We start from the raw sequence: 12,313 nt of genomic DNA on the forward strand, positions 1-12,313 counted from the left end.
GTGTGTGAGAGAGAGAGAGTGTGTGAGTGTGAGTGTGTGTGTGTTGATATCTGTTTTTCACTCACGGGATATTTCTCCAGTGGGTCTGTGAGCAATGCGTCTCCAAATATTGATCGGCAATACTCTGCCATCTTCGCCTGCTGTTTGGGACTGAGACACAGTAAGAGCATGAGACACACTGAGGAATCGAGCGACGCCAGCCGCCTTCACGTTCTGAATGAAACATTCTTTCAATACAAGTTAAAAAGATATGCACACCAAAGACTGAAATTATCTACAGTATAAAGCGTAAATGGACTAATGTGCAGAAGTTTAATATTTATTGTTAGAGGTTTAGAACAAACCCTGGGCAGAATGTTAGAGAAACATCACCACACACACACACACACACACACACACACACACACACACACACACACACACACACATGTTGTGTTTCCATGTTTTATGGGGACATTCCATAGGCATAATGGTTTTTATACTGTACAAACTGTATGTGCTATTGCCCTACACCAACCCTACCCCTAAACCTACCCCTTAAAGGAAACTTTGTGCATTTTTACTTTCTCAAAAAAACTCATTCTGTATGATTTATAAGCTTGTTTCCTCATGGGGACCTCAAAAATGTCCCCACAAGGTCAAAATTGACTAGTATTACTATCCTTGTGGGGACATTTGGTCCCCATAACGTGATAAATACCAGGTACACACCCACTCTCTCTCTCACATACACACACACAGAGTACATGTTAACTGTAACAACATGCTGTGAGTAAAGCTCTAAACACTTGGATCATTTATGTTACTCTAAGAAAGAGTGAAAAAGAGCTTTGACACTTACGAGTCCACATGGTTCTCAAAGGACAGGATGACTGGGAACGGAGACATCTTGAAGGCGCTCTCTGCGATGGCCTCAATCACCTCCTGAAAAGCCATCCATTAGTTTACATGCATGGAAATGACACCACAACTGAGGGACAGTCATGATTTAAAAAAAAATTAAGAATTAATTTTTTAAAGAAAAAATTAAAAATTAGGTGTGCAATGGGTGCTTTCTCCGTTTATGCGATCATTCTTGTGCCTCCTCAGAGACTGATGAGACATCAAGTCTGTCTCATACACTAGAGAAATGTTTTTGGTACACTGGATCACTATCCTTTATCAACAGAATTCAGATTGTGTACACACTAAATTGTACCACCACATCTGCTAAACCTAACAAGTTATTCTAATCCGTTAAAATATGTTTTTCAATATGTCGCAATCGCGTATGCTCTCTCTGCCTCCTTCATGCCATTTCCTCATAATCCTTCATGTTCTGCCTTACGGTTCCTAAAGCTCATGCCGTCTGAATGTTCTGCTAAATCTCACCGCTGGTTCTGTTTCTCCACATCCCTGTCAAAACCATCTCATCCAGCTCAAATCCCTCGGACTGCAGAGTCCACACCTAACAAGGGAGATAAATGCATTTACCTTGAAGCAGATCTCTGAGGTCATGGTGAAGCCGTGAGTGATGAACGGCTCCTCGTCAGCGGTGCGCCCCTTCCAGCAGTCCAGCTCTATACAGCGACAGCCGGATAGCAAAACCTGCCGGTACATCTCCACAGACGAGTTTCCCGCCAGCTGACCCGCTGCAGAAAACAACACGACGGACATCAGGAGACTCGATAACAAGCCTCTCACTCGTATCTAATCTACTGTCTTTGCTGATGCATTGCATGTTTCACCTGTCTGATTTGATCAAGTTTGATCATTAAAATATAGTGCTTCTCTTCCTTGTCAAAAGTTTTGCATTCATAATGTTACCATTTAACCTACAATAATAATGCATCTCAGCTGAGAGCAAATGCAATGCAAAGCCTTTAATAAAAGTGGAGAATGGTTTATGTTACAGAAGTCACATATATTTTAGTCTTATGAGTGATTATGTGCTTCCTGTCTGATTGAGATAACTGGCAGAACTTCATCTAAATTAATCTAAAAATGCATTAGTGACACATCTTGAGTTTTATTGTAAAATTGAGTATATGGATTGGAAGTGCTTAAACTGAGTCTAAATGAAGTACAGCCATTAGCTCAAATGATACTGACATTAATATCATAATTCTATAGCTACATAAGTGCAAAGAATTGCAGGGAGGTTTTTGTCACTCCATCTTCATTCGAATGGCTAAATCTAAGTGCATTAGCATCTGAAACCACATTGACACTGGATCATCTGTTCAGGCCACAAACGATCATCACTGAGGATTATTTGTACATTTGTGAGCATCCCACAAACATTAGTTCATCTGCTTTTATGCTCTCAGAGTGACTCACTTCTTCATAGTCTGATGGAAACGGAAAAACCCCAAACCAAATCCCTGACAGTTTCATATTCAATTTGTGTTCACAACAAAGTGACGTGGCTCACAGTACCAGCGCTCTGCGGAGTGTAAAGCCTGTGGCTGATGACAGGAATGAAAACGAGGCTGTGAGGGACTGATGTACAGTGATGTAGGTGTTGTGCAAAGCGTCTGATTGGCTGACCTGTGAGGTAGGTGTTGTGCAAAGCGTCTGATTGGCTGACCTGTGAGGTAGGTGTTGTGCGAGGCGTCTGTTTGGCTGACCTGTGAGGTAGGTGTTGTGCAAGGCTTCTGATTGGCTGACCTGTGAGGTAGGTGTTGTGCAAGGCTTCTGATTGGCTGACCTGTGAGGTAGGTGTTGTGCAAGGCTTCTGATTGGCTGACCTGTGAGGTAGGTGTTGTGCAAGGCTTCTGATTGGCTGACCTGTGAGGTAGGTGTTGTGCGAGTCGTCTGATTGGCTGACCTGTGAGGTAGGTGTTGTGCGAGTCGTCTGATTGGCTGACCTGTGAGGCAGGTGTAGTGCAAAGCGTCTGATTGGCTGACCTGTGAGGTAGGTGTTGTGCGAGTCGTCTGATTGGCTGACCTGTGAGGTAGGTGTTGTGCGAGTCGTCTGATTGGCTGACCTGTGAGGTAGGTGTTGTGCGAGTCGTCTGATTGGCTGACCTGTGAGGTAGGTGTTGTGCAAGGCTTCTGATTGGCTGACCTGTGAGGTAGGTGTTGTGTGAGTCGTCTGATTGGCTGAACTGTGAGGTAGGTTCTGTGCGAGTCGTCTGATTGGCTGACCTGTGAGGCAGGTGTAGTGCAAAGCGTCTGATTGGCTGACCTGTGAGGTAGGTGTTGTGCGAGTCGTCTGATTGGCTGACCTGTGAGGTAGGTGTTGTGCGAGTCGTCTGATTGGCTGACCTGTGAGGTAGGTCTCATTATAATATTACCGCCCCTTAATCTGTAAATTTACACCCACGGAGCCGTCATTTTGATTCGCAAGCGACAACGGTGTACTAGTTCTAATGCCATGATGAAAGATTGAGCAGAACATGCTAACTGTTCTGTGTTTGGCTGCAAGGTCAGACAGCATCTCCACGGAAGACTACAATCCAGCATCTTTTAAACATACAGGTTCTTCGATGGTTTTTTGCAGTGAGTTAGACTCAGTAGAGAACCCTCCTCTGATACAGGGCTCATGAGCTGCTACAGTATGGCTCTTACCAAAAACATCTACATTCATCTCTCCAAAAGTTTTTTGATTGAATTATCTTCTTTTTACTGTAAAACGGACTCTTTGCCACTTGTAAAATGTAAATGAGCCTTGTTATGATTGGTGTAGTTCATACTGAATATGTGTGGGCGGGTCATATGTTAATGAGCTCATGGCTGTGATGTTGTTTCTGCAGTTTAAGTAATAAATATTCAGGATGGACTGGAGAGAGGAAGTTTTGGGTTTTGACCGTCACATAACATCAAACTCTTATTCACTGAACAGCAAACCTTCAGTTCAACATCATATGAGCATTTTAAATCATTACAGCTTTAATTCCCTGGGATCAAACAGCAGACAGTGGGCGGAGTCTGTTTGAGTGACAGGAGAATTCACCAACCTCTTCGTGAAAGCATGGTGTCAGGCTCGTATTTCTCCACCAATCCCTGCACTTGCTCCGCTTTGAGGGGCGGGTACAGGATCTCGTTCAGACGAGGGTCTCTCTGTCTGTTGTTCAGGAAATCCGTCATCTGCTCTACGGTGAGGTACGGCCGGATCTTAGCGCCGCTGCACATCAGTACAGAAACACACACACACACACACACACACACACACACAGAGACACTCACACACAGACACACACACACACGCACATGCACACGCACACAGAGACACACACACAGACACACAGAGAGAGAGAGACACACACACACACACACACACACAGAGACACTCACACACAGACACACACACACACGCACATGCACACGCACACAGAGACACACACACAGACACACAGAGAGAGAGAGACACACACACACACACACACACACAGAAAGAAATAACTTTACATATGATGAAAACCATGAAGTCCATTCATGACCACATACAAGTTTAGTTTACATGAACATGACATCTAAATGGACTTTTATATTTTGTGTATATTTCTTAACACACTTTCCGGGTCTTATTGTAAATGATTCATTATTCTAAAGAAAAAAAAAAAGTCTTCATGTAACTTGCTCCACCTCTGAAACGACTTACACAAGTGATGGGTGAACTAGATCAGTCAGTAGATTGTGATGTTGGATTTTTTCCATCAGAATGCAGAAGGAACTTACATTTCTGAGAAAATCGTATCGATGTCGTTCCGCGGACAAATGTTGTTCAGGAGCTGTCGGTATACGTCAGGTGTAAATGTATCCTGAGGAATGGCGTCATTCTGTAGGAAAAGACAAACAAGTGTGAGATACTGTTTGAATTAATTATTAATTAATTTTTATTAATTATTAATTAACTTTTAATTTAAATGTATTTATTTAATTTAGAAATTTAATTAGGCATAGTCTGTCACAGACACTGTATTTTGGACCAACGTTTTTCACTGAGTGGAGTTACTCGCAGCACTGCAGGAATACAAACCAAATAGATCCACATCACACCTGCTTAAAGCAGCGCTCTAATGAACAGACCCAGTACACTTACACAAAGCAGCGCGAACACAAGGATACAGTGTACATCCAGCATACAGTCATGTGTTCGTGTGTGTGTGTGTGTGTGTGTGAGTGAGTGAGTGAGTGTGTGTGTGCGTGTGCGTGAGAGAGTGTGTGTGAGAGAGTGTTTGTGTGTGTGTGTGTGTGTGTGTGTGTGTGTGTGAGAGTGTGTGAGAGTGTGTGTGTGTCCTTTATTGCATATTGTTTCATTTTATCTTTTTATTGTCTTGTACTTTATTGTATATTCTTTTATATTCTATATTTATTGTCTTTGTAATTTATTTTCTGTTCCCCTTCTACCCCATCTTTCTCGGGAGGAGATAAAGTAATAATTTCATTGTACCTAGCACATATGACAATAAAGATCTTGAATCTTTGCATCCACTGAAGTCTTCAGAAAGCGAGTGATATTTGTTAAGTTTCTGCTAGCACCTGAAGCATTTTACAATCATTAAAGAAGTGAATCTATCATCACAAATAAAACTAAGAGCTTTTACCTCTTAGTCCAGCTATTCAATATAAAAGAGATCATGATATATTCTGTGCTGATGGTTCATTACGTATGACCGCCGCTGCTCTAAAAAGAGCGAGGTTTTAGCAGAATGAAGCGTTCTCTTACTCGTCCTGTCGGCAGGCTGCAGACCTCCAGAGCGTTTTCAACCCTCCGTCTGTCGGCCGAGAACAGACGGAAGATACTGCAAGACAGAATACGACAGCATCTGTACAGACATGTTGAGGTGAACCTGCTTAACATTTGCTGTTTTTACCCACTTTTTCACAGGAATGCCACCCTCGGCCGTCAGCTGTAACGTCAGTCTTGTGTACCTGTGAAGAACAGAACGAATCATGATCACACACAGCCTGAACAGACAGACTTCATAGAGAATTGGCCAGTCACCGATAATAATGGGCTGCGCTGCGGATACTCACTAGTACTAATGGATAAAGCCTCACCTTACACATGCTATTTATTCACTTCACGTCTCCCCTTACACACACTCTCACACACTCACACTCACACTCACACACACACACACATTTAAGCCTCATTTAAAAAAAAAATAATATGGTGACATACTGCTGCATTGAGCTACTGTACATATTTCCTTATATACAGTAACGAGTGCATCGGACCAGCTGAACTACTGATTTATAGTTAGTTACGCTGGTGAGCATGTGCATTTCTGTGCTGGTGTGTGTGAGTGTGTTTAGATAGTTTACATTTCCCAGACTGCTTCTCTCCCATCCCAGAATGCTTTGCAATGGTATTGAAGCATGTAAAAACCACAAGACATGTGTCTAAAAACAGTCCGTGTGCAAAACACTATCGTTAACTATTCAGCGGTAAGTGGCTTTTTGCAAATAATTAATGCAGCTGGACTCTTTCCCGGCCAAAGTCACAGCCGTCCTGATTTACGATCCGGTGTGGGAGAGCGGCATCATGGGATTGAGTCCCGGACCCTCATCATGTGACCAGACGGCCGCGGTCATGCTATCGCTACGCACCGGCTGAGCAGAGTTAATACTCAACCAGCTCACGCTAGCAGACGTTACGTGAAGCCTGGAAGTAATTTAGACTCGCAGCAGCGCCGAGTCTGTGAAGAAAGGCTGATTTTCATTTTCATTTCAGTGTCAGAACCAACAGATGTGAGCTAGAATGACCAACACAACGGCTAACACATGCTGCATCATTATAGTGTGAAAAGCCTCATATTCACTGGTCCCGGCATTTTATTTTGGAGTTTTACAAAACCTCTGTGTATGTGAAATGAGAAACGTGTGTTGTAAAGTGTGTTCATGACATCATAAACTCGTCTCTTTCTCAGAGGAACGGGAAACACTCACACTTTCTCCAGACAGGATTCTCTGGACATGTTCTGAGCCAGCAGGTTCGACGCCAAGCTGAAAAGCTCTTCGGCCCACTCCTAAACACACAGAAAACATACATCACACCGTTATCAAGTCTGGATGAACTTTAGTGCTTGAAGAGACTCGTTACAAAAGACAATCAGCAGCCGAATGCAGGAAAGGGTTCATTAATACGATCTGAATGAGAGAACGGACAAAGACCATCATAAATATCATCACAACGTCCATTAGTTCCCATCAGCATTATTGTTTTCTTTCAGTGGTGTTTGTGGCTCTGATAAAGTGAATCAGACGATGTCTATCAGCACCAAACTATCGGTTCACGTTCTTGTTGTTTCTCTGTGATCAGAAGAAAACTGCATGATTTAATGGTGTATGTGCTGGATTTCTATCTGTTGCTTCATATTTGTAGCTGATGTTTTTGGAGTTTTTGATGACTCATTCTAAAATTAGGTTAATGGTTATGATTGTTTCCTAAAGCAAAATGCAACCTTTCAAAATAAATGAACAAGATAAATTATTTTGTGAAATTCCTTTAGGGAGTGTCACTGAAAGAGAGCCACTGAAGGTCTGATAGTGTGAACGCAGTGTCTGTTTCTAAGTGTCAGAGCAGACGTTACCTTGGCCACCTCTTCGTTGAAGGCTGTAAAGTTCAGGCAGGTGATGTTGACCATGTCTGCACCGCTGACCACTGTGAGTGTCCGGTTCTCCAGCCTCCCCTCCAGAGTCCCCACATCCAGAAGCTCTCGCTGCTTGGCCTCCTGGAGAAAACACCGCAAACACATCAGGAGTGAGATATACGGGGGAGTGGCTTCATTGCATCAGATATACGTCACTTTGCTCACAGCTGATTGGTCCAGCTCAGTGTTGCCAGATTGGGCGGTTTTGAATTTGATTGTGTGGGTAAAAATTGGCTTGGGCGGGTGGACAAAATTTGGGCTGGTTTGGGACATCATGCAAACGATTGAAAACGGTTGTCAAACCTGTTGAGGAGACGATACGATAAATCTGTGAAAGGGTCTGATGTGGCGCTGATTGGTCAGTCCATCCTTCTTCTGGTTCAGTGTACCCAACTATTCTTCCAGACAGATCAACACAACAAATGTTCACTAACTAAACCAATCCCACAAAGACAAACACTGCAAAACAACCTGTACTCAGCCCATCACATCTCACTCGGCTTTTACTGTACCGTTACTGAAGCCACCACGAGAACATCACAGAACTGAACTGAGCTGAATAATCACACTATCGTCTTGTGTAGAGCTAATTACAGCATCATTTGAATTTGTCACATATTTTATCAAGTTTGCACCATTTTCCAGTTTGATTAGACCAGTGTATTTGTGGACAGAGGTTCAGACTGCATCTGGCAGCCGTAAAGGTGTTTTGATGCAGGTCAGACTCACATTTGCATGGCATAAACATTCATCTCAGAGCTGGACTGCAAATGCACAAAGCCCTGACCTGCAGCGTCTGACAGACAGTAAAACTGAACTGGACAGCATGCAGTCGCACGCATAATCAATAAAATGAAAAGTGCCGATTTAAACAACTATCAATCACACAGAGTGCCTGCGCTCATTCTGACATTCATCACAGGCTGAAAAATCACCGCCACTTTGTCAGAGCACTGTTAATGTAATGCTGAACTGGTATTGTTAAGAGTTAGATTACTGTTATAAAAATCAGCCGCATCCAAAAGGTAAAGGGGGAGGTGTTGCTACAATTTATAGTAATATTTTCAGTATTTCTCAGAGCTCAGTGGCCTGTAGCATGAAGCGAGATGAACAAACTCAAGAGTTGCAGAGTAAGTTTTGAGTTGACAAAACCCGATAAAGCCAACCTGGTTAAGATCAGGTTCACTGGGCTCACAAAGCTCAATATAAACCTTCTCTCCCAACTCAGAGTTTGAACCAGAGTTTGTGATTAACTCTGGAGCGCGTGCATTCAAGTAATCACAATGCCTAAATATAAGATAAAGAGTGGGAGAGTGACTCTCTCAAAACGTGAATTATTGTGGAGTGAGATGACACGAAGGCTCTATCACTGCAACTCCGAAATCAGAGCACATTTGAATGAATCAAAACCGAAACTAAATATCTCGGTACATACGATCCTGTCTTTTAGCGTTTAAACAGTCCAGGGATGCGTTTCCCAAAAGCATCGTTAGCTAACTATGGTAGTTAGTTCCACTGAAATCTATTGGTAACGACGGAACTTGCGAACATAGTAGCTTTTGGGAAACGCACCCCAGTTTGATAAATCCTTAAAAACTGCTAGACTTGATTAGTTTTGACTGTGCAAAGTTCTGTATTATGTTCTACAATATGAACTTAATCTAGTTCTGTGTAAAATTATAGAGCAACACGAAGGTAAGCGCATTATTGTTGTTGTTATTTTATTTTTTTTTAATTGTCGGATTATAATTCAGTATGTATCAATGAATGACACAGTTTTGACTGTCATGATGTGTGCATGAACGAGCGTGAAATACCTGTTAGATACGTTGCTTTTTCCTATCACTTATATTGGGCACTTTTTGCATTTAAATTGGATTATTCTGACTGCTGACACTGAAAATGATGCATGTGTTGTTTCGAGGGTATCGGTTAATATATTATTTTATTCATATTTTATTCATGTTCGGTAGCCTAATTCTCTTTAATGTAGGCTATTTGATCCGTTTACCTGGGAAATTTATCTAACGTTATATTTATATTATTTTGTCATCATTATTTAGTTTTAAGGAGTTAAAAATGGCCCTTGTCAAGCTTGATTTACATATTCCATCACATTATTTTGACAGTTTTTTGTGAGCTTTTGGGCTGGAAATCGTCCATCCAATCTGGCAACACTGGTCCAGTTTGGGTTTGCGATCTCTAACCCGGAATAAAACCTGCTCCGGAGCAGGGTAGCTGTGTAGCGTAAGTTACCATGGCGACGAAACCCGCTCAAAACCAACCCACCTTCTTGAGCCTGAAAACTCAAGAGTTTGCTCAAACTTAACGTGAACTTACCTGTGGGTAAAAACTGAAACCGGCTTCGTGCTACAGGCCACTGGTTTCTAGAGATGCACCGATCGACCGGCCGTTTTGACATCACACTTACTCTCACATCCGCATGTAAACATGTCTTTTCGCGCGAGAATGATTCTAATTTTAATTGCATTCAGTGTAAACGGCGACTGATAATGTATTTATGTTGTGCCAGATGAGTGAGAGAGATTGAGACTCATGCAGAAATCAATACAAATTAGCGCAACAGCACACACAAAGTAACTCATAGAAAGTTATAGACCCCTTTTCAATTAGTAAACACTGTGATGTTTTTCTGTGGGCGGAGCAGGATTCCCTGACCGCTTCACTAACGCTAGCTAGGAAGTTTTGTTAGCTTGTTTTTTAACAATGACCGGAGAAAACCCGATTTTACCTGAATATGTACGGTCACTCACTGCCACAGCGATTGTTATTTGAAAAAGTGAACTTTAACGGACGAAACCAGACTAGCCGACCCGTACACTCACGATCTGACACGATTACCTCCGGTTGAGTGACTCATTTACCCCTGATAGAGAAACCTAACGAGTATAGTAAAGAGAAACTCACCTGTGTCTATCTAGTCATGAAGATGTATTTCAGTGTCAGCAGGCTACTATTTTTACAGCTACACGAGAGTGAACTGGGCCAAAATACAGAAAAAGTTAAACATTTAATGTGATGGATATATTATTTGAAGATGTATGTATGTAATGGCCAAATAGTTATTTTAAAGTATACCTCCTGTAAATTATGTGAGTTTACAGTAGAGGTCTACACGGAGGACCCGAGACCCGAGGACCCGGGACCCGACCTGGGATCCGTACGGGTTCGGGGCTATATTTTAAATGGTCAGCCGGGTCCGGGTCGGGTCCCAATCTATTACTTCGGGTCCGGGTCTGTTTAACATTGTGTGTAATACCTGAGTCGATCGGACTCGGAGAACACCCGGCCGTTATCAGAGTCAGTCAGCGCTGTGCGTGTGTTGTTTTGTAACTTTCCACTTGTAAAATTAGGATGAGAAACCCACAAACTGCAAATTTTCAACTTTCTGTATTTTATTATTCTTTATTACCAAGTTCTTAAAAATTCCAGCCACAATCAATCACAATTTATATACAATTACAGGTGATTAAGCACATAAACCGTGAATTTGCTGTTTTACACACATGCACAGACTTTCATACACGACATAAGCTACTCTTGCATGTTGTGAGATGCATAAGAAATCTTTAGACGCGTAACCCAAACCATAATCCATAACAACAAAAGACAATACTTTATTTAACCTTTTCTGACAAGAAGCATTTTTGGCGATTGTTTCTGTCCGGTCCGCTCGTTTTATTGCGTTCTTAACCACAGCTGTCGTGGGTTTTTTGTCTGGCAGTGGCAGCAGATATGGAATCTGTGCTGGTTTGAATCGGCCGCCTCCAGTTTTCCCTTTGTTTTGCCTCCAGCTAGCACTGTGACGTAATTGTGACGTCGGCACTAAAAGGATGCCTACTGCCGTAGAAAAAAAACGATATTTATGAAATATGATTTAGGTAAGCAACATTATATGACCAAGATGTTTCCCCGAATATCAATATCAACACGATTGCAATGTGACACTGATTTTATACAATAGTAGTTCAATAAACAAGAAGTTAAAATTAAGTGACTTACATTTTAGACACAAAATCTACTGTTTTTGCTCAATTTCACAAACGAAAATCGTTCCAATCAAAGCCACAGCAGAACTGTTGTGTGTCTCCGAGCAACACAGCGGTGATTCGCTACTGAATGAAGAATGAATCCTGAACGAATCGAGTGAGTCAATGAAATAAAACCTCCGCATGTAATAACCTAGAATACTGTATACTGTCTGATGGCTGCTCTGTCAGCTCTGAGTGGTTCCTTTTCCTATTTAGCGTCCAAACTCTGGAACAATCTACCTAGAAATATAGAAATAATATAGAAATAAAGGTGATTTGATTTTGACTAAGCAGTCAAACCACAACTCCTTCATAACCATCAGAATAGTAACGTGCTCCATGCTGATGTCACCAATCCCACCAATCCCTCCAACTGTCATATAGAGACACTTTTACCATCCAATCAATCAAAATCAACGCACTAAAGCCACTAAAGCCCGAATATCCTTCATCCATTACAGAAGTAAAATGACCTGCAAACATGTTTCATGACATCATGACATTCGCACACAGGACTGAATTAGTGCACTGATGCATTGTGGGGCTTCTGGAAGACTGGCCTTAAAGTTCTGTTGCCGTGGCGATTGAGGCTCGTAGCCTGGCAGGGGCCCGATGTCTCAGAGCCAGGATCCTGTGTGTGTGTGTGTGAGAGAGAGTGTGTGTGTGTGTGTGTGTGTG

At 42.2% G+C, this 12,313-nt stretch overlaps 1 protein-coding gene across 1 annotated transcript in view; it reads right to left on the reverse strand.

Moving 5' to 3' along the window:
• plcb1l (phospholipase C beta 1-like) overlaps positions 1-12,313 on the reverse strand; it is a 90,263-nt gene that overhangs the window by 24,456 nt on the left and 53,494 nt on the right. The window contains exons 4-12 of the mRNA XM_016448824.1: positions 7,524-7,664; positions 6,880-6,959; positions 5,806-5,859; positions 5,654-5,729; positions 4,663-4,763; positions 3,942-4,108; positions 1,474-1,631; positions 842-924; positions 66-150 (exon numbers count right to left, since the gene is read on the reverse strand). Coding sequence (XP_016304310.1) covers positions 66-150; positions 842-924; positions 1,474-1,631; positions 3,942-4,108; positions 4,663-4,763; positions 5,654-5,729; positions 5,806-5,859; positions 6,880-6,959; positions 7,524-7,664 — 945 coding nt within the window. The remainder of the gene's footprint in view (positions 1-65; positions 151-841; positions 925-1,473; positions 1,632-3,941; positions 4,109-4,662; positions 4,764-5,653; positions 5,730-5,805; positions 5,860-6,879; positions 6,960-7,523; positions 7,665-12,313) is intronic.

Source organism: Sinocyclocheilus anshuiensis, unplaced genomic scaffold, assembly GCF_001515605.1.
Source record: "Sinocyclocheilus anshuiensis isolate Anshui unplaced genomic scaffold, SAMN03320099.WGS_v1.1 scaffold519, whole genome shotgun sequence".
Classification (NCBI taxonomy): domain Eukaryota; kingdom Metazoa; phylum Chordata; class Actinopteri; order Cypriniformes; family Cyprinidae; genus Sinocyclocheilus; species Sinocyclocheilus anshuiensis.